Source organism: Zingiber officinale, chromosome 3B (assembly GCF_018446385.1).
Source record: "Zingiber officinale cultivar Zhangliang chromosome 3B, Zo_v1.1, whole genome shotgun sequence".
NCBI lineage: Eukaryota > Viridiplantae > Streptophyta > Magnoliopsida > Zingiberales > Zingiberaceae > Zingiber > Zingiber officinale.
Genome location: NC_055991.1, coordinates 27,275,004 through 27,297,938, shown reverse-complemented (window position 1 = coordinate 27,297,938; position 22,935 = coordinate 27,275,004). Strand labels below are relative to the sequence as shown.

Here is a 22,935-nt window from a genome sequence, read left to right as displayed (position 1 = left end):
ACAAAACCTCATAAAGAAATTAAACATTTAATTTTCTTGCTGAAAGCGCTAAGTATAAATTAAAGTTCAAGTTAGACAAGACTTTGGAACCCAATATAGGTTCCAGCCAACTGGATTAATTAGAAATTTCTTTGTGACATATTTCTTTGAAATATTTCTAATTTATCATTTGTGGTATCTAAAATACCAATTTAAGTTATTAAATTTTCTAAAACTTATATTATATGAGCATGCATGATTTTTCAAGTTACTTATTTCTTTTTGCAAAATATCATTTTCTAATTTTATTTTGTCAAACTCTTCTAATGGGCAAGATTTTGCTAAAATTAATTTTAAATTTTAAATTTCTTTTTCAATTTTGCAACAATCTTTGGTTAATACTTTCACAAATTTAAACAACTTGTCAGGTAGGAGAGATCGTACCTGACTTATCTTGTCGACTTCGTTATCCGTAACTCTCCCTGAACTGCTGCTTTCTTCCGATGTAGCTCCTCCTTCATCAATGCTCTCGATGCTCATTTCGGACGAGCTTGCTCCGTGTTCATTTTCTTGATGACTTGCCATTAATGCGAGTTCAGAGAAAGCCTCGACTTGTGATTCAGACGACATATCGTCCCACGTCGCCTTTAGAGTCTTGTACTTATTCGTTTAGACAGACTTCTTTCCTTTGTCCTTGTCCTTGTTCCTAAGCTTAGGGCAGTTGTCATTGACGTGTCCTTCTTCGTTGCAGTGGTAGCATCTGATTGAACTTTTCTTTCTACCCTGTTGATGGTTAGTTTTTCTTGATTTAAATAACTTTTTAAAATGCCTTACCATCATTGTCGTTTCTTCATCCTCGAGAGAAGATTCTGAATCATGTTCGTCCATCCTTGCCTTAAGGGTAATGTTGTGCGTCGGTTCCTTCTTCGTATCTGCACATCTCGACTCATGGATTTCAAAAGTTGAAAACAACTCTTCTAGGGTAATAGTTTCTAGATCCTTAGAGATATAGTAGGCATCTACTAATGATGCCCATTTCGTATTTTTAAGGAATGCATTAAGTGTGTACCTTAGCGAATCTCGGTTGCTTACTTTTTCTCCGAGATTCGAAAGTCTGGTGATGAGCTCCTTAACTCTCGAGTGAAGGTGTTATGGTTTTGTTTTCTTCAAATCGGAGGTTGGTGAGCTGATTGTGAAGTAAGTCCTGTCTCGCAAGTTTCACCTCCAAGGTTCCCTCGTGTAGTTCCAGGAATTTCTCCCAGAGCTCCTTTGCGGACTTATAAGCTCTGATCCGATTGACTTCTTGTGGCAGTAATACGCTTAACAGATGAAATTCTACTCTACCGTTTGCCACGTAGTCAGCTTATTCCTTCTTCGTCCATTGATACTTTTCCTTGCCCTCGGGTGCTTCAAAACCAAATTCCATTATTAATCATAAATCAAAATCAATTTTAAAAAATATCTCCATTCTCTTTTTCCAGCACGCGAACTCCCCCTCAAATTTTGGTGGATAGATGTTTGGTCTGACCATCGTCTTTGCTTCGATCGACGGTTATTCCTCCTGAAGTGTCCTAGCTATGATACCACTTGTTGGGACCCGTTGGCCGACTAGAAGAGGGGTTGAATAGCCCTGCATAATTAAAACAAAAATGAACCTTTCTCGGACTTTAAAAGAACACTTGCATAAAATAAAATAAAATAAAGAAATAAACTAAAAGATGAGGCTCACAGATTTTACTTGGTTACAACGGGGGAAGATGTTAATACAAGGAAATGTATCACACTAAGTATCTCTTTTAGGCGGAGAAGCCTCTTACAGTAGTGAAAGCACAAAGAGATGAAGCTAAACTAACAAAGTGAAGCGCACAAGTGTTGGAACTCAAATTGCTTGTTGTTATTTTTCAGCTTATGGACCAAGGTTGTATTTATAACCTTGGTTGGGGCGCCTAGAAGGGTTCAAGCGCTTGGAGTGGGATAGATTTTTATCCCCGACGCAACGGTCAACATCTACGTCGATGATGATAAAAGTTGGGTTCCGGGCGCCCGGACCCTCAAAGTCAACCCCATTGACTTTTTTGGTCCAGACCCTCTGCTTCGGTGTTGCTCGCCTCGGTCCAGATCTTACGCTCCGGCTCCGCTCGCTTGGGTGATTTCGGCCAACCGAAATAAGGCTCACCCGAACCCAATTTCGGCCTTCTCCTCGAGCAGGCTTCCGCTTCGGCTTCTCGTCCTTCGAACGTTGCGCACGTTCTTCTCGTCCACCGGTGTACTCTTCCGCAGCCCTTCCGTCCCTCGGATGCACTGAGCCCGTCGGCTCCCTTCCTGTGTCATCCTTCTCGCTAGCTACGTCTTCTGCTCGACTTCCTGTACTCCTAAGTTCCTACACACTTAGACACAGGGATCAAAACCAACAGGATCTAACTTAACTTGTTTGATCACATCAAAATAATTTTGGGGTTTCAACAGTCATATGCTCCTCTATCTTAGATAGATCGTTCCTAAAAATAAGCTGATAGAATTTCTCCATATAGTCGTCGATGGTTCTAGCCCCTTGCCTCAAAAGTGAGTTCTCATTAGTGTTGGTGCAATATCTTTTGGGTCAAGGTTGACCAAGTTGACTAAGCTTGAGTTGGCTGAAGTTTGAGTCTTTATATTTAGGTTTTGATGTTTGACAATATATATAGATTGTAGGTGCAATCGTCCATTTGGGGAGATTGTTGGAACAATTCCTTTCTAGTTAATGTTTGACCAGGTTGACAATAAGAAGAGTCAAGTAGGTCAAGGTTGACCGGATACCTGACTGGGAAAGTCCTAACTGAAGGTTGGGCAAGGGAAGTCCAACGGGAAGGTTGGCAGAAGATGGAAATCCAAGTGGGTCAGTATTTGACCGGACACTTAGTGTTGGAAGTCCTAGTGAGTGAAGTCAGACAACTAGAAATCCTAGTGAGTGAAGCCAGGTACAAGACCTAGTGAGTGAAGCTAGGAAAATGAAAATCCTAGTGAGTAAAGCTAGGTGAAAGCCCTGGTGAGTGAAGTCAAGCAGATGGAAATCCTGGTGAGTGAAGCCAGGAAATGGAAATCCAAGTGAGTCAAGGATGACCAAACATCTAGTGATTGGAAGTCCAAGTAGGTCAAAGGATTCACCAAATACTTGGCACAAGGAGAAAAGTCCAAGTGGGTCAAGAGATTGACCGAACACTTGGTGAAGAAGTCCTAGCAGGTCAAAATTGACTGGATGTTGGGTTTGGGAACCTTAGACTTGAGTTAAGCAAGTTAGGGTTGGTCAATCAATCATGTGATCGATTGAACCAAAGCCCAATCTATCAGCCGATCGATTGGGAGTGTGTTGTGAGTGAAGGAAGCCCAATCAATCAGTCAATCGATTAGGAGACATTCTCGTGAGTACAGAGAGGTTCCCAATCGATCAACCGATCGATTGGGGTTCGGTTTCTTGCACTGACACGAGGAAAAGCTGGAATCGATTCTGATCTTTTTGTGAAATCACAGAAAGCCTCTGGATTGATCAGATTGGGATATGACTGTTACACAAGACGTAGGTTTTGGACTGCTGGGATCCATGGGATCGACGTGACAATTGATTGGGAGCCCTAGATCATGGAATATAAGGGCGATAGCGAGTTTAAATGAAGATAGTGATTACATGAAGATCTTCTCCATCGAGCACATGATTCTTCCGCTAGTTCTTGGTGCATCTTGGGGACAAATGTTGCTACACTTCCAAGATTCAAGAGGCATCGACAAGCTACACGAGATCGAACAAGAGAGTAATTCATTGTATTGTTTACATTTACTTCTTGTTTCAAGTTGTATTCTTGTGTGAGTTTGTATGAGGTTTCTCCACCTCCGGATTGTTCCGAGAATGAGTGTTTTTCTTAGTGGAGAGTGCTCATGTTTGTGGATCTTTAGATTAGTCACCTCTTCTCGAAGTGGATACCAAGTAAATCTTTGTGTTAGCATTTTGAGCTTGTTATGAGATTTTTCACTGCATCATCATCATCTTCGAAGCAAGCAAACAAGCGTGATGAGCTATTCATCCCCCCTAGCTCTTAAGTGACCCAACAATTAGTTTTTTCAGTTTTTCCCAATCGGTGATTTTAGATTTACCTTGTTTCTCTCGTGATCACCGAAGTTACTCCCACCATGCTGAGGCTTAGCTTTTGAACTTAATAATGACTAATTTTACTTTGACGTGATTAGATACTTCCTTGTACTTGAAAATCATGAAGATCAACTCGGAAACCAAAGTCCCCATATTGTTCCTCTCGACCACGGTGTTCGTGGTACGTAGTATGATGGTGATATGAATTCTTAAAAGTAGACTCAAAGTTACGATCAGATATCTCACGATGTTTAAAATTCCATGCTACCAGACGCTGCATTAATTTCGCAAATTGCTTCTGTAAATTCTCAATCATCATTACATTCTGAATATTATGATCACGGTGCTGGCCTTCCTCGTTCAGAACATGCTTGTTGTGACCACGACCACATTCATGATGAGCCTCTATTAGATCTTAATGAGCTCTGATACCAACTAGCATCGAGCAGAATATGTATATTATTCTGGGGCATGAAGTTGCAAAGAGATTAATAAGAAAACAAGAGAGAAGTAACACCAAAAAAAGGAATAGCCTAAATTAGGCTTAAACCTATTATGAAATCAAGAGTGCAAATAAAACTATATATAGGTTTATATAGCTCTCAAAACCCTCAAAAAAAATCTAAATGAAAAAATAACTAACTAAATTTATTCCCTAATATTTAAGATAAATTAACTAATAAGACTTATTCCTTAAGATTTAGGATAAATTAACTAACAAGATTTATTCCCTAAGATTTAGGATAAATTAACTAATAAGACTTAGTTTCCTAAGATTTAGGATAAAATTACATATAATTAAGAAAAAGATAAACTAAACTTAATTAATAAATTCTTAATTAAAAAACTTAAAAGATGTAAATCTGAATAATTTGGATTCCCTCCTCATCAAGAAGTTATTTTGATATAATAGTATTTCATATCAAAGATGATATGTTGGGTGTCCCCTCAGGGGCATATGTTGGGCACCCAACATATCATGTCTTGTGTTTAAATATTCTAAACTCAAAATCCTAAATCGTAAACTCATATTAAACATATTGTAGTAGTTATTAGGTAATTTCTACACGTTATATTAGGTACTAGATAACTTCTACCCAATATAAATCTTAAATTCTAAACTCATTATAAATATGTTATAATAATTATTGGATAACTTCTATATATTATAAAAATTATTTGATAGTTGTTACGTATTACAGAAGTTGGTAGTTTGTACGGAGAGATAATTTTGAGGTAAAATTATGGAAGGAAGACTTAATTAATTAATTATTTTGAAAAAACAGGAGCTTTTGTTATTTGTAAAATCTGGGGCGTTTTTTTGTTATTTTTGCCCCGAAATACCACAAGTCCGTGATTCAGTCGGCCGCCTCAGTTCACCTCTATCCCCAATCCCTCACTATCCCTAATTCCTCACCCTCATCTCTTCTCCGGTTGCCGCCTGAGCGCCTCCCCACGAACGTCTCTCTGCTAGCGGACCTTTCGGGATCCTGCCGTCGCTAACATCTCGCCAGATCCTGTAAGCGCTCCCGAACTTCGGTGCTAGTCTCCCTTCTCGGATGTCCTGATATCTCTGATCCCCCTTTCTTTAAGATTTTCATCTTTTTTCGTTCGATAGTTAAGTTCGGCAGTTGAAGTATCGGCGAACTGAGGAGGTTTGTGTCGTCTAGATGTGTTTATTACTACCGCCTGTTCCGAGTGATTTGTAGTATTTGTTATCTCCCTCCGGGCTGGATTGTGTTGAAGAATAGATTTTGATTTAGTAGATATGTTGATTCGATCCTAGGAACGGGATTAATTAAAATAGCCTTTTAATTTTGAATTGTCTTCCGTTATTTGTTCAAGAGTTGGTTGTGGCCTTTTATTTTCTCTCTAGACTTAGTTGTTCAATTCGGAATTAATTATTTGTCGGAGACATGGCATTCTTTTGGATGCGTATAATAAAGCACACTGTGATCTCCTTTTGATTGCTTATAATAAAACGCCATATGATCTACTCGATATTGAACAAATTTATGGACTACAAAATAGCCTATGAGTTAATGGAGGTGGTTCCCTTTAAAATGGCCATTCCCTTTTCTCTGGTTCTTCATCAGATCGGACTTGGGTTCTTATCGACTCTGTATGAGAGCATTGATGCTCTTCATCACCGATATCCTCTTTGAATGTTGTCCTTGTCTGACAATTGTTAGTCATCACCTCCTGTTCTGTCATTGTTAGACCATATCCATCACTAATGCAGGATTAGTGATACCTTATGCTGCAACCTTTTACAATATAGTTTCATTATTTAAGCTTTGATTTTTTTCCCCCCTAATTTCCATGTTTGCTCAAACAAATTGTGCATAGTCTGAGCTCGACTTTAAAAAAAGATAGTATAGGACAATGACATGGGTTTCCAGTAAAAGTCAAATTGGCTTGTAAAATCTGAAGCTAATTTTAAAACTAAATTTTAGCAACATAAAATTTTTTAGTAACCATCAGATAGGCATTGATAAAGAATCAACAAGATGATGAATCAAGCTAACTGATTCAAGGATGATAGGTTGTTTATCTTGATTACTCCAAGGGAACCTCAGATGCAACAATCATATGTGTATTGAGATTGCAACTTTCTAGGAATGATAGTGGAATTTCCTTTTTGGAAAAGAGATCTTACCAGATGGAATTTAGCTGCAATTCCAAATGATGGAGGAGAGACTAGAGAGCTTCTATGAAACTTGAGTCCATCAAATGGTTCAAATGATTTGAGTAAGTCCTCGCTTTCCTTGACTAAGTACTTGATGTAAGAAGTTCCATATGCCCATCAATGCTTTGAGAAGACTTGGCATAAGGCACTTTTCCCATTTAGTTTGAAGGAAGTCTTGAATTACTCATCTCTTCTCTATAAAAACTCAATGCAAGATTCTTTTACTTCATCACTCAATTTGCAACTCTTGGCATGCTTTCATTACTTGGAAATTGACATGACAGATTCTTGTCAAGAGAAGCTTCAAGTGCACCAATCTCATGCAATGAAGACTTGACACAAGCTACTTTGCTTTCATCACTTAGTTAAAAGGAATATTATGCAAGCTATATAATGGAAAAGAAAAGGAAAGATTTTCAATTTTTTTTTTGTTAACCTTGATTATTAGGTTGTTTTGAAATATGATGGAATGATACAATCCTAGAAAAGTGATAAATTCAAATATAGTTTTGATTTAGCATTATATTCATTTGCTTCTTCTAGGTTTTAAAATTCATATAGAAGTGTTATGCAATCTAGTGCTATCTGGGATGTGAGGGTATATATAGGCCTACTAAAATATCAAAGAAAATATTTTCATTAATATTTAAGGGGTTTTTATCACTTGCTAGACAAGTTTTTAAGTTAATACTTAAAAATCACAAGTTAATAATAGGGTAGTTTAGGGTTTTAAGTTGGTAAGTCACATCTGTGCTATATGTGACCATAAAGAAAAAATGATATTATTTTAATACATATGTAAACCATGTGTGTGCTATATGTGATTGTATGTGATTGCTATGTGGTCCCTTGAAAATCCACTTAGGCATGTGCATATGTGGCTAAAGCTAAGGCTTTTTAAATACACGCTCTATAACTAGTTGTCCACTTTTTTTCCTATGAGTTAGTTATCCACTTAATATTGTATATATTTGATTATTTTATTGTAGGCACAAAACTCTCTTGAATACCTATGAGTAAACACTCTATGGACTCTATTGTATAAGACAAATTTATCCTAGAAAATAGCCTATGGTATAGTGGTGGCAGATCTCCTTGGAGTGATAGTCCTCTTTCCCCCCTCTTCTTTGGTAGGTTCCTATCATATGTCGTGTTAATGAGCAATAAAAAATATTGTTGTAAATTTGCTACTTGGCTTACAACTTTGTTGATTGGAAATACTTTTTGAATCTTTATTTAGCTTTATACTTCATATTTTTGGTTTTTCTCATAAATGATTTTGTCTGAAAATGAGCAATAAATGTGAATGAGGAATGTTTTGTAACATGTTTCTAACATTTAGAGTGAGTGGTATTTCATTGCAACTTTAGGATACTATCATCCATGTTGATCTTTTGGTTCTTTGTTTCAAAAATGGAGTCCATGCTATATTGGTTGAATTGATATATAATTTGTTTTTGGTCAACCATCTTTTTCCTCATCTTATTTGAGGAAATTTATAGTTTCATTTTGTGAATTACACTATACGTGAAGTGAGAAGATTGTTTAAGAAGATATTTGTACCATTTTTTTTTTCTCTTGATACTTTGTTATACTTGACGTGTTTGCATTGGTGGTCCCAGCCTCTTACATGTGAATTTGTTACATTATATGATTTAGCTCATTTAATACCTTATGGATGGGCTTGTGGAAAATACTATGGAAGAAGAGATATCTGGAGAAGCTGGAAACATGTACGAAATGAATCAAGAACAAGATGGTCAGATAGAAGCTGAATCTGCTGAAAAAAGATGGCCTGGGTGGCCTGGGGAAAGTGTTTTTCGTATGTTGATTCCTGCACACAAGGCAGGTGGTCTAATTGGTCGGAAAGGTGAGTTCATCAAAAAAATGTGTGAGGAATCAAAGGCTCGGATAAAGATTCTTGACGGACCACCTGGAGTGCCAGAAAGAGCAGTAAGTATATTTCTATTAGGTTTGTGCTCTATTCAATGGACACTTTAGTATCCGTTGTCGTGCTATGGAGAATTGTATTCTGTTTATCCTTGGAATTATTTAATCTTTGGCAAATATTAACTATCATTCTATTTTTCTTGCTGCCTATTAACCTTATGCTTCACCTTTATATTTCATCATTTTCTCATGATCTTGTGAAAGAGTGCACTTTCTTATTCTTCCTTTGCAATTAATTCTTGCATGTCATGACCTGCCATTTTATTATTTGCCTTTTTAGCTTATATAAATCTGAAAATATTAATATTTTCACTTGTAACTAATATCCTTGAAGCTATTTATGGTTTTCTATAATTCCTATGTAAGATCCGTCAACATTAACTTTGCGAATATAGGAGCAAAATTCATGCTTGTTTTTTAAGAAATAGGTCTAGTTTTAAGTTTTGAATGAATCATGACAGAGTGTATATTTAGATTATGTAGATAAAATAGTGACTAAGTAGTTGCATCATTCATTTCACAAGTTAAACAGTAAGAAATTCAAATTATCTATGAAGCTATTGCCGAATTTGATCTTGCTTTGTTAGGAATTGATCAAGTTTAAAGTTATTCAAATGAACTTGTTATATGGATCAAAATAGTGACTAAATAGCCCCATGAGTTGGCGTAATTGGTACAGTGTTTGCTCCAATAGGTCTTGGGTCAATTCCCAGCAAGTGCAAAATGCTTGGTTGGTTGCTTGATCTCTCCCATGCAAAAGACCAATATGCTAGGGCAAAATGTCCTTGTGATACTGGACCGCTTGGGGTGAGTGATATCACCTTTTGCTCCAAAAATAGTGATTAAATACTTGCATGGGCATCTAAGTTAATGCATGTAGATTTTTGTCTCATGCAGCAAAGTGGACAAAAAAGGTACTATCCTCATCCAAAAGAAAGTTAGCAAAGATGCAAGCCTCAAGTTAGCAAAGATACAATCCTTTTCCAAAGGAAATTATCACTTGTGGCACAAAGAAAAGGAAATTGAAAATTTATCAACTCAAACATTGTCTAATACATGGGATGAGAACACGGAGATTTATTTTTCCTGAAACCTTGATTATTCCTATAAAACTCTAATAGACATTTTCAACCTTTTTTAAAAGGTTGGTACTTATTTCTAAAATATAAAACGATTTTTTTTAAGTTCTAACAAATTATAAAAATTAAGGACTTGGACAACGTTGAATAATTTTAATTTTTTTTCTCTGGTAGAATAATTCATTTTAAGGTGAAAGTAACCATATATTTTTGGACACTATCATGGTATTTCAAATATCAGAACAAATTATCATAATGTTGAGAAATCACCCTTTCCATAACAATTCAAAAACCCTTAACTTCCTCAAAATAAATCATCTTTCGATTGTAAAAAATTCTAACAACCCACATACTTCATGCACTTTTATGATATAGGAGAATTATGTTATCTTTTCCCCAACTAACCTAAAGTTTTAGAAATATAAACTTCTTATCTTAATATCATTTAAACCTGCAAACATCTTTCAATCGAACATCTAAAAAAGGTGAATTCCTTGAAAATTGGAATTGAAGATCAGTCTGCAACCAGAAACACTTGTTCTATTGGTTGAGATGTGTCATTATTTTATAAATGAAATTTAAGTTGAGAGTTCCTTTTAATTGAGCTGAAGGTTCAGGTTATTAGAGAAGTTTCAAGAGCTCTTGGCATACTTCTTCTAGCAAGGGTTTGCTTGCCTATGCTTCAATTCCTCTTGATTTCTGCCATTTGCTGGTAGTTATTGTCGGTAGTTATTTTTCTATTATAAAATTTTAAATCTTGATGAGCTTGATTTGTACGGAAATCTAAATATTCTTTAATTTGGTTTACAGTTGGTTAACTGCAATTTGAATTCTTGAACTTGCGTTTAAACTTAGTTGTAAAAGTCAAGGAATTTGGTTCAATCTTCTCTCACTGCATTGGTTTATACTGATTGTTGTGGGAGTGGATGGAGAAATACAATCTACTTTTCTAACCAACTGCAGAGTGAAGAAATTACAATCTACTTTTTTAACTAACTGCAGAGTATCTGACAATCTGAAAAGCAATCAGAACTTGGTGATATTCAGACAACATGAGAAAATAACTAAGGCCCAGAGACTACAATTAGTGACCATATGACGAAACCTAAAACAAACACTTAGCTCTAAGCTTGAAGCCTTCAGTCATTATAACCTGATCAATCTTTGCAGGTTCTTTCTGCAGACATAAAGCCACAAATCAAATTGTTCATGTGAACCAAATAGAAGAAACAAAGTTCCAGTTTGCGAAGGTCATTCTTTGAGCATCTGAGCTGAAATAAAACTAAGCCTATACGTATTGGATGACTACCATGCTTCACATTATTTCTGGTAATTCTATAACTTGTTTGATTGTGGCTTCAACAAGAGATTGATAAGTTATTGAAAAGCAAACAAAAAAAGCTTGGTGTGGAGGCTACTCAGTAGGGATGCTGTAGTTTTGAGAGACCAAATAAATAAATATAATGGACAACGAGAATGATTGCCACATTTAAACTATTGGATGAGACATTATATATCAAATCTTTTACGAGAATAAAAAGTTGTTGATTAGTGTTGTACACGAACATTTCTAAACTTTATGGATGCTATTAATTTTGTAGGTAGAGAGGATTGAAAAATAGTTTCACAAACTAGAGTTTTGCACATGATTTATTATTGTCTCAGATATGGAGCTCATATGAAGTTGGGAAGAAGCAGACATCCTAGTATATGATTATGGACATAAATGACATGGATATTCGACTCTACTTGCCAAACTAGAAAGTCAAACTTAGTCATTCTTTATTAAGCATAAGCACAACATGCTTCACAGATGAACATGTTATATAAGCTGGTAAGAGATGGAAGCTTGTTGATCCTATTTCCGGATCATTAAGATATAGGAAAATTTCCCAAGAGTTAATTGGAAACTGATTCTTCATCTTGTTTAATTGTTTTTGTCAATGATTTCAGAGGCTAATATTTTCTGTTCCATCTGTTCATCTCGTTACAGGTGTTCATTTTGCTTGGGCTTATTCGTATTCATCATCAGCGTCAAGTTGTTATAAGCATTTCAGTGATGTTTGATCTGATGTTCTGATGTGAGTATGATGTCAGATAGCAGATGTGGTGATAAGAGGAAGTAATTCAAAACTTAGAACACTAGGAATTAGGATTTAAGAAATATAAGATAGATTAATTTGAAAAATAATAAACAAGATGGAGGCCTAAATTTTTTTGAATCTGTTAATTACTTGGGGGCTAATCCTTGTTAAAATTGTATACCTTCCTAAACTGTTCAAAATCATCCCATGACAATTAGAGACATGCTCTAATATCTCTATCGGATACTACTTGTTCCAAATGAGATCTAATTACCTAAACCTTTGTATTAAGGCTTAACACAATTAATAGATTTTGAATATCTTGGTTTTAAATGACATGATATTCCAGAATTACTTTAACCAAAATATGGACATGTCACAGTTTCTAACATTATTATGGAATTAATATGTCAATTTTTAATTTAAAAAAAAAACAGTTTTTTCACCTGACACTTAATGCAAACAACGATATTGATTTATGTTGATTGCACCTTTTTCTGAAAGAGTATTAAGATGATAAGATTGTAACTCTTAATGTATAGGATACAGTAAAACTAAATATTTGTGTCTATGGGTCACTTAAAGTTTCCCATCCATGTTATAAAACATTGTAACTATTTAAATGATTGATGTTAAATTCTTTAACCTTATTTTTCTTATGCGGATTATGACCATAAATCACCAATCTTATGCTGATTTTGGACTGTACTTCTGCTACTTTTTCCTACTAGTAATTCAAGGTAGATTAATCATGCAACAGGATTTGCGGTTTTCTTATACAAAGATAAAGGCTTAGCCTTTGTGACTTCTCAAAAAAAAAAAAAGATGAGGAGTTTTTCTTCTCCTTGGAGCTATTCAAGAAACACAATCTCATTGTACTTCTCAATATAATCTTTCTTGTTTCGTGAAATTTATGAAGGTAATAGTTTCAGCAAAAGAGGAACCAGATGCTTCTATTTCTCCTGCTATGGATGGTTTGCTTAGAGTCCATAAGCGAATAATTGATGGTTTAGATGGGGAATCTGGTATTCCTCTATCTTCTGCTGCTGGAAGCACATTTCCCACAAGATTGCTTGTGGCAGCTACACAAGCAGGGAGTCTCATTGGGAAACAAGGAGCAACAATAAAATCCATTCAAGAAGCTTCAGGTTCAATTGTCCGGGTTGTTGGTATGTTGACTGACAACTCTTCATTTTGTTTATATCACCTATCCTTTGAAAATTTCTAGATTCATTGCCATTATCTTGCATAGTGGATAAGTTATTATTGTTAGTGACAGTTTGTTACTATGTACATGACACGATCTTTTATCTCTAAATGTTTTTTTTTTTCATGTAGTTGTACACTGCAATGCGTTGCAACTTTACATAGTGCATCCTGTTTCACCACTCTTTTTTACATATATAACCAGATTTTCTTTATACACATTTATTTCTCAGTACATTAGTCTTTCCAGATAATTACTGCAACTTGTGTTGATTCCTTTGCAACTTGTGTTAACCTTTCCAGCTTCTCCAAATATGTGATTGATAGTTTGATACCCTTATGGGCTTATGTAATGGATGGAACAACCTTACATCGATTGGCATAGATTTAAGATACATAAGTTTCATGGAAGCCGTTTCTAAGAGTATGATTCAGATACAGCCAGATGCCTTTGAATCTGTGTGTACATGCTAGTAGATAGAGCTTGGTACTGATTTTTAACTATTATGTTCCTGTGTCATATGATCTACTATGCTCTAATCAATTATGATCTCTAAAAATTGTTCAATGAGGGTTTTCCATGTGAGTTTAGTTAATTTTACATGATCGGAATACTTACGGCCTCTAAAACTTTTTAATTAGGGTTCTCTAGCTGAATGTGATTTAACTCTACAGGATTAGAATTCACTTATATGGTTTGGACATGATTAGGATCAAATTAATTTCAAGCTTACTGTTGTATTAGAATATATTATGATTAGCCTAACAAAGACAAAGAATACGCCCTTTTTTTGTAAGGGTACTTACCTTCAGACAACTTGGCAAGTTAATTGATTCAAAAAGATATAATTTCACCTTATCAAATTTGATTTATGATTTCTGCAAGACATACAATTATGATTTCAAAATTTTTATAATATAAATGAAACTGATATATGTGTATGTTATACAAGTGTTTACATATATATTCTCAGTGCATCATCCTATTGAACAAATATTCCTATATTTTCTAAATAAAACAAAAACAATAAATCATTGTTCAGCAAGCATCTTTCAGGTGAGTCTGAGTTCACCATCAATCATATATGTGCCATGATTATTGTTGTTATCTATGTCATGATTTTTTTTGTTCAAGGTGTTCTATTTTGAACTTTTCTGAAAACCACTTCTATTTGTTTAACTTGCATGAATCTGTGCAGAAAGTCTACCTCTAGTTGCTCTTCCAGATGATAGAGTTGTTGAGATACAAGGAGAGCCCAGTGAAATGCATAAAGCAGTGGAATTGATTGCAAATCATTTAAGGAAATTTCTTGTTGATCGGAGTGTCCTTCCCTTGTTTGAAAAGCATGTAAGCTTCTCTGAATTATGGCACCACTGAAAATCTGTTATTTGATAAATGATGGTTCACAACTTCTTGTTGGAGTCTAACAATTTATAAAATATATTTTGTCTAGTCATTACCAAATATGCATATGGAGCAAAATATGCCTCCCCTTCAACATTGGGGCCATCCCCATGGCCTTCCCCCTAGTGTCGGTGGCCCAGGTTATGGCGGAAACGCTCAGTTTATTCCGCCACGTCGTCATGATAACTTTTATCCTGCAGACCTTCCCCCAGTAGAGAAGCAACCTCATCGAGGCATATCAATGTATGGACAAAATGCACCCTCTACAGGTGTCCACTCTGGACCAAATCAACAGCCACCGACAATGATATCTCAGGTAGTTAATCCCAACCCATGCCTCTGAAATTGTATTTTCTTCAGATGCCAGGGGCGTTTGTTTCATTTTGGCATTCTGATGGCTTCAACAGGTTACACAGCAAATGCAGATTCCACTTTCTTATGCTGATGCTGTAATCGGAGAAGCTGGTGCAAATATTAGCTACATCCGTCGTGCTAGTGGCGCAACAATAACCATACAAGAAGCACGTGGGATCCCCGGAGAGATGACTGTTGAGATTGGTGGCAGTGCTGCACAAGTTCAAACTGCTCAGCAACTCATACAGGCACGGTCCCTCTACTGTTATACCACGAGTAATATATATTTGTAGTTTGGTGCTATATTTATATTTCCAAAGGTATGCAAGAAAGAAAACCGAGACATGAGAAAATCAGTTTTAGGAATAAGATTATGATGCATGAGTTTTTCATCTATTTCAAACTGGGTAGGTTAGGTACTCAGCCATTTGACATTCACAAATAAGTCAATTTTATACCCCTATAGAACATGCAAGTTAGTGTTTTTACTTCAAGGATTCCCTCGCTGACCATAATTGTTGCTTTTGCAGAATTTTATGGCCGCTGCTCCAGCCGCTGCTCAGAATTCAATGGGTTCAATGGACCATGGGTATAATTCTTACCCAACCCATGCCCCGCCGTACGGCTCACCTCCTAACTCAGGCCATGCAGCTCACGCTGGAGGATATGGTTCAACCTACAGTGGGAATTATGGATATTAGGTCACTGATGATGAGTTCATTGAGTTGTTGTCTTGTGTGAGTTACCTTAAAAACTCTCGTTCTTCTGTTGGAGATTGGTGTGATTTGATGAACAACTCTGTTTAGCTACCAGGGATAATTTTTGACAAAGTACGTTAAAGCCAAATTGAAGATGCTCATTATAATTGGGATCGATCTGTTTGCGATAGGAAACTAATTTGGGAGTAAAAAAATTGGCATTTTTCTGTTTACAATATCAAACTAATTGTCAACTATACAAGCTTCAATTCATATTTACTTATAAAACAAATTATGTCCCGTGCTAGAATTTAGCTTCTTGTTCGTTGTCTTGAGATTTCATGAGAAATCCAAAAAAAACACTTCCATGGTGATCATGCTCCAGGGGTGATCCCTTCGCTCTTCTCAGCTATAGACGGGTTGGCACAAATCCCTTTTCTCAACCCTTTCGATGAAGGAGTTTGCTCACGGACAGGAACGAACGAAAGAAGGTAGAAGTTTGCTCAGTCGCTCCACCTTCCTCTTCTGTTGGTTGTGCTTTTTTCTCTATCTTCGTGTACTTAGAATTTCCCCCAGATGAAATTTCCATAATTCTTTTTTTTTTTTAATTCTGGACCTTCGATCCAAGTAATCCGATCTAATCCATCCCGGAGCGGACCAGAGATTACGATCCAAGGATCCGGAGCCATCCCGGAGAGAGATGCACTACAAGTCGATCATTAAATAATCTAAAAGCGCGAATGGCGAGGACCGACTACTAGGCAAATTTAAAAAATTTAAAAGTGTGAATGGCTCTTGCTCATGAATCAACGTCCTCATTGTTTTTATGCCATTAGAGTAAAATATCTTACAGTGTATCATAACTAAAATTTGAACGGTAGATAAGTGTTTTAGAAATTACTTGAGCGTTGTGTCGTTGCATCATGGCCAAGATTCCAAAACCTTTTATTTTTTTTATTTTTTTAATTGATATTAGATATTTAATTTACACCGATTAAATCTAGAATGATCAATCTAGTCTCACGAAAATTTTTCACCAACTATCAAAATAAATTAAGTGTTCATAGCGGATGACCCAATAACCTAATGACCCATCAACTTAGTATTCTTAGGTCAACTATTTAAGAAAAATTTATTCATTAATTCTTCGAAGTTAGAATTTAATTATTCTTAAATGTATAAGAAATTGAAAAGGCATATGTTACCATTGTATCATTATCCAAAGATTTTCATAACCTTATATTATAACAAATGATGATTACATTTATTTCAGATACTTTTCATAATTTTATCTCAGATTATATGAAGAAAGGTAAATTAACAAATTTTTCTTCGAGTATATACGCTTCTGAAAATTAATTCCTTCTTTTTATAGTAAATCTGTCATCCGACACCCCATGGGACTTCCATAACCTTCTATTGAATTATCTCACGGTGTATTTCTTCGTCAATGTCAGATGATGCAAAAATAAGATTAATCAGACTCTTGAATCATTTGCATCTATCCAGCTAGTTAAGTTATCCAATTTTTTTGGCTTGAGCTAATCTTCTCTTCCCTGTACACCCAATTGAACTAAAGTCATGATATGGCAGTTAAATACTTGAAGGATGATGACCCTGTGTCCTCGTAGCTTAATTTATTATGCTATTTTCCTGGATAGCGTAGTGTAACAGGGCAGAGAGTGAGTATATATATATACACACACGTCGCGCACGTAGTGCGCGAGACCAAGTGAGTCAGAACGTCTGAAAGTGAATCAGGCACTCCGACCTGGTTCACTTCGAGCGTCCGATTCACTTCTGAACATCCCGACTTACTCAATCGCCCACGCGCATGACAGACGTACAGCATATCAATTTCTATATATATGAGTAATGAGTGCTCTCAACTGTGCAAGTTAGAGACATTTACAAGGAAAAGAAACTATTTTTTAAATCAAACATACCATAAAAAAAGTTGTGCTTAGTTTGAAACAGTTAAAATATCTACTCATTTGAACGAACAAAGTTTACTCTCCCATAAATTATCCGTGTACAATCGAATTATAAATAAAGACGACCATCAGTATCAAAATGTTTGGTAAAGGAAACCCATGCAACAAAAATAAACAGCTACCAGTTAAAGTGGCAAATAAAAGACACTAAAGAATAATACATGATTTCGTCCTCATTTGAAGTCTAAACCCTGTTATACGCCACTGATTTGTTGAAAAGGCGTCGAATATAAAGAACCTGAAGCCCACTCGAGAGAGCCAACACTATGTATTCCATGATCGTATAGAAAGTAAGGCGTTTTCTTGTGCTCTCATTTGCTGCATTGCAAGAACGTCTTAGACTTATAAACAAGGTAATACATACAAAAGTGAGATGCATCAGTTAACAATTTCCATGCAAGAGCAATAGGAACTCTTAGAAAGACCAAAAAGAAACACTCTCTTCTCAATAAGAGAACCAGTCACAAGGCTGATCAATACATTCATTAGGTTGGAAATGTATCAACATACAATTCAAGATTCCATCTATCTCACAAATTATGCACTATTGGATTATTGAATGCAATATGTAGTTAGTGCACTATCATAATAAGCACATCAAGTTTATTTTAGAGCTCCTCCAAGATTCACAACAGACTGATTCTAATGAACTGACACTTGAAATTTCTAGTTACCCATATAACAATGAATATTAGATAAAGGCATTGATAATCAAAACTCATTAATATTAGATGCAGATATATGCATATCAAATTTATAAAAATGCAGAAGAATGAACTATCAAAACAAAAACTAGGGTAGAAGTATACAATAGATTCAGTATCAATAGTACTACTACATTAATCAAACATGATGCAGCACAATACTTAAGCTGTGCATATTTACATGTGTATTAAAAGGGTACAGTTAAGATGTTTGAATATGATCACAAGTCCTATAAAAATAAAAATAAAAAAGAATAGAGCTAACTGCTAAATATAACCTGAACCTTCTTAAAAGAAGTTGCATTATTGACATGCTGATGTTGGTTACAAACTTCGTGTTTCTTGCAAAGTGATACATATTGTGTTATATACATGAATAAACAAGAAATATTCCCCCAAAATTTGCTTTATTAACTTGCCAACGTGGAATGCATATTATGTCTCTTACCATGGTAGTTATCCATATACATAATTTTTTTTCGAATAAAAAAAAACTACCACACTAATAGCCTACATAGGTGTATCATCAACCCCAATAGAACAAGTTTAGATGATAATTACTGTTCAAAGATTATTAGTTGATATATGTCAATAGCTATTCAGCAATGTACATAACAAGAGATATCCACATATTATGTCCAGGCAATAAAATAAGATGAACAATTGCCTGATTGAGAATTGGAAACTAATGGTTCGTTGTAGTAGTAATTATTTTTACACTGTAAAGTGAGTAAATGAAATTGTTAAAATTGTAAGTTCCAACCAAAAAATAGATATATACAGTTGGCCAGTTTAACTTACTATGCCGATGGCGGACTTCGCGTGCTTTTAGGTAGCGCTGCTCTGCTGTGACAGATTCTAGTGCTTCCCCAAGCTGTGCAATTTTCACGTTTATTGGACTCAAATGCTCTGCAGGAGATTAATTACAATAACTGTTGTTAAAGAATAATATAATTTTATAATATGGAAACAAAAACAATGATTGGTATATGATCTTATAAAAAAAGGTGGAGTCAAAAAGAGGCGATCATAATCTCTCTTAGTTAGAATAATTATACCTCCACATCCTTATCTTACACACTCATGGGTGACCCTCACAGGTCCGGGCACCAGGATGCACTCCCGGGCGCCCCAATTCACTTTTAAGAATTGGGGCACCCAAGAGGGATTTCGGGCACCTGGACCTGTGAGGGTCGCTGTGAATCGGGGCGCCCGGAAGTGCGTTCCGGCGCCCTGACGTGTGAGGGCCGCCCATGAGTGTACAGGGTAAGGGTGTGTTGGCTAAAATATTTCTATATATATATATATATAATGAAAAACAAGATTATTTAGCAAGGGAATTATAGTATATATAGCTCCAACCTTGGAGAAAATAGAGAATATGGTTTGATATACAAGTTAGTCAATATATATATATATATATATATATATATATATATATATAGAACTTATGAAATTCCAAAACTAAATTTCTTCACCATTCATTGAGACTGACCATCTTTCGCTATGTCGTGTTCATTAGGAATATGTCCTACATGAATGTAAAATGAGACAGTCTCTGGTGTTCTGTTTGGATTATGAAAACAGAATTTGTACATTCCAGCTCGTGGGGCCTTAAACTCAAACTTGTCACCAGATGTCCCCTTCAATGAATGCACAGTGTTACCAGCTGGAGAAGTTACCTACATAATCACAAATTTCAGTAGTTACCATTGTAATCTGAAATAACCCTTGGAAAGAAGGTTAAAATCAACTAATAAGAATAAAAGGTAATAGCATGGCAAAGGTTATTCAAATATACTTGTGACAGAAATAAGTGGTTTCGTTCTTTTTACATCTCAGAAATTGAAGACACGCAACTTGGCAATATTTCTAAGGAAGATAAGGGGTTTCAAAATTTAGCATAAACTTTCAGAATTTCAATTGTGCATACAAACTATTTGTTTTGTTTACGTACTAGCTGGTCACTAAATAAAACTAAAAATTGACTTTTAAAAAAAACTAGGCTAGGTTGGCACAATCAAGAAAGTAAATATAAATTAAAATGCAACAAACTTATAGCCACTAGAATCAAAATAATTATGAAGCTGGTGAATCAAGGCTTGCAAGGCAAATATCTTTTCTGGTTTTCCTTTGGATCCAAGGGATGTTGCTTATATGACGGTAGTCCAATCATTTATACTTTATAGTTCAGAGGGTTAGGATGTAAGGAAGTACCGTCTATAAAAAGTTAAAGTGACAGATGAGAATGTTAAGATGAATGTAAAAAATTGATATTAAGGACAAAATTACAACCACTAATATTCAAGATAAAATAAATCTCCAATTGATAAAAAAAAGTAGATGTGTTGAGATGATATGCCCATGTTCGAAGTGACTGGTATATTATTCAGTTAAAATAGTTGGATCAATTAGAGAGAGTAGAGGAAGAACAAAGAAAACGTTAATCAATATAACAAAAGAACCATTTAATTGATTTAAATATTATTGATGGTATAGCTTTGCATAGAGCTAATGGGGAAAAAATCATGTCTGACCTAAATAATAGGGACAAACATGGTTTGACAATGATGATAGAATGCATATGCGACCATATGGGTTACCTAGTTCCACATAGTAAAGCACTGCAAATATGGAACCATAAAAAGGTATATGGCATGCCATCCACTATTGCGGAAGTCTAGGTCCTTGATATGAAATCATCTAGGATGTCTTTTAAGACAATGATATTTAGATATCAATCCTATACCAAATATCAAATTGGAGTGAGGACATAGATTACTACCTTTTCTCCAAATAGTTCCACAATCAAAGACAACCTAGGAGAGAAATATTAGTATTCCAAAGAAACTTGATATGCAATAGAACAAATATATGTCATGTGAATACACTTCTAGTTAAACTGCCAAAACGACCTACTGCTAACTATCATCAGAGTGTATTTTATTTTCCCATATAAATGGTAAATGGATATTATTTTCCATTCCAGTCTGGCACCAATTCTCAGCTTGCATCACTTACCAACCAAGAAAATCTCATCTAATTAAATCAAAACATATATATCATTATTGACTTTGCAAAAATGCATATAAGAGTGCACACATTAATTTCAAAGTTCTCCCTATCCAGTGAATGCTGGAATACTACTTACTACTTACAGAGCAAACCTTAACACATGAATCAATGGACAACAACAGGCTTCAGTACAGATTTTGGAGTAGAACTTTCAATCAAAAAATAATTGGGACATATTATTTGGCATAGACAAATAACTCAAGAAGTTTCAGAGAAATTTAAATAAACTGTGATGGGATAAGTATTATTTTTTTTTTTCTATTCGTATCCATATTCAGATCTGGAATGGTATTGGTTTCCAGTTGAATGTTTACTCATCAAAGATGTTGCCCACTAGCATAACTTTATTGGTTTGAACAGGTCCTTATGAGGAATCAACCCTCATAGGATGGAGGAAACAGAGAGTCGTTGTCACATTTTTAGCATATAAAACAAATACAGTGAAAGTTATGGCATGAGGTGAACACACGAGGAAGAAAGAGGGTGGGGATTAGAAACCCAAACACTATTGGAGGGGCAATTTGGATTCTAAATTCTAAGTCCTAGTGATCCGAAACAAAGAAATTCAAAACAACTGAATTGAAATTGAGATAATTTTCTGTTCCCATTAAACTGTTAATAAACCAACAGAAACCCTAAATGTTCCTGAAAAATCTAAATTTCCACTAAAAGCGGCAATCAACTTGATCAATTCCCCAAAGATTTGGAAGGAGGAAACAATGTATCAAACATAATGGAAAACACCCTTAAATTTATATACAAAATCACTATTTTCTAATTCAATCATCCAAACGGGCTGTTATAGAATAAACAGAAACCCTAAATATTCCAAAAAAAAATCTAAACTTTCTCTAAAAGCACCAACCAACTTCATGAATTAGACAAATATTTGAAGGACTGCATCGAACACGAGACACTTCTATTCTCAGATTCATCTGTTCAAATACTGCTTCATTAACCTAATTAACAGGTCCAATCGAAAAGCATCTGCTTGCAGAAATAAGGGCTTACGATGAAATCAATGCCGGGGTGATCGGAACTCCAGAATATGTCATGATCTACGACTACGAAATTTCCCGAGATTGTGTCGCCCTCGTAGAGGACGAACTCGTAGACGCACTCGACGTCGTTGACGGTGACGGACAGAGCCGAGAGACGACAGGGGCAGCCGAGGAGAAGGCCTACGATCAAAAAGGCCTCCCTGAGACTGATTGATCTTCTCTTCCCCATGGATCTCCAAACTCGATCTCGATCTCAACCTCTCTGCTATTTCTTAGGAGAATTGCCGCCTCAACAATGGAGCCCGTGAGACGTTTTATTATTGTCTAATACTGATTTTGTCTTGTTTATGAGTTCTCGTACTCTAATAATCTAATTGCTTCGGGTTCTATTTTTTTTTTAAAAAAAAAACTTTATTTTATAATATTTTTATTATTTTGTTTTAAAAAAGACAAATAAGATAAGGAAATCAGATCTTTTGTCCCAAGATTCCTCTGTCCCTATGTTCCTTCATCGATCGGATGATCATGACATTCTCATGATGTGCACTACATTCTTGAGATATGATCTAACCCGTTCGATCGACGAGGAGACATGGG

The 22,935-nt window shown here is 35.5% G+C and overlaps 2 protein-coding genes across 2 annotated transcripts; one reads left to right on the top strand and one right to left on the bottom strand.

Moving 5' to 3' along the window:
• The first annotated feature begins 5,441 nt into the window (after positions 1–5,441).
• On the top strand, positions 5,442–15,763 carry LOC122056260 (flowering locus K homology domain-like). The gene is made up of 7 exons (XM_042618134.1): positions 5,442–5,618; positions 8,448–8,741; positions 12,821–13,070; positions 14,307–14,455; positions 14,562–14,828; positions 14,920–15,114; positions 15,397–15,763. Exons 2-7 carry the CDS (start codon positions 8,463–8,465, stop codon positions 15,565–15,567), a joined length of 1,311 nt encoding a protein of 436 aa, XP_042474068.1. The 5' UTR covers positions 5,442–5,618; positions 8,448–8,462; the 3' UTR covers positions 15,568–15,763.
• Positions 15,764–17,527: 1,764 nt separating this feature from the next.
• LOC122056259 (transmembrane emp24 domain-containing protein p24beta3-like) lies at positions 17,528–22,674 on the bottom strand. Its single transcript, XM_042618133.1, has 4 exons — positions 22,349–22,674; positions 19,758–19,944; positions 19,064–19,171; positions 17,528–17,876 (listed from the first exon to the last, which is right to left on the bottom strand). The coding sequence occupies exons 1-4, from the start codon at positions 22,565–22,567 to the stop codon at positions 17,743–17,745; spliced, it is 648 nt and encodes a 215-aa protein (XP_042474067.1). The 5' UTR covers positions 22,568–22,674; the 3' UTR covers positions 17,528–17,742.
• Between the last annotated feature and the right edge of the window lie 261 nt (positions 22,675–22,935).

Excerpts from the sequence above, each read along its gene's own strand:
- LOC122056260 (XM_042618134.1), top strand. The coding sequence starts at position 8,463 with ATGGATGGGCTTGTGGAAAATACTATGGAAGAAGAGATATCTGGAGAA. Across the intron at positions 8,742-12,820 it reads CTGGAGTGCCAGAAAGAGCA|GTAATAGTTTCAGCAAAAGA; the intron begins GTAAGTATATTT and ends AAATTTATGAAG. Across the intron at positions 14,829-14,919 it reads CACCGACAATGATATCTCAG|GTTACACAGCAAATGCAGAT; the intron begins GTAGTTAATCCC and ends TGGCTTCAACAG.
- LOC122056259 (XM_042618133.1), bottom strand. The coding sequence starts at position 22,567 with ATGGGGAAGAGAAGATCAATCAGTCTCAGGGAGGCCTTTTTGATCGTA. Across the intron at positions 19,945-22,348 it reads ACCCCGGCATTGATTTCATC|GTAACTTCTCCAGCTGGTAA; the intron begins GTAAGCCCTTAT and ends GTGATTATGTAG. Across the intron at positions 19,172-19,757 it reads ACACGACATAGCGAAAGATG|AGCATTTGAGTCCAATAAAC; the intron begins GTCAGTCTCAAT and ends AATCTCCTGCAG.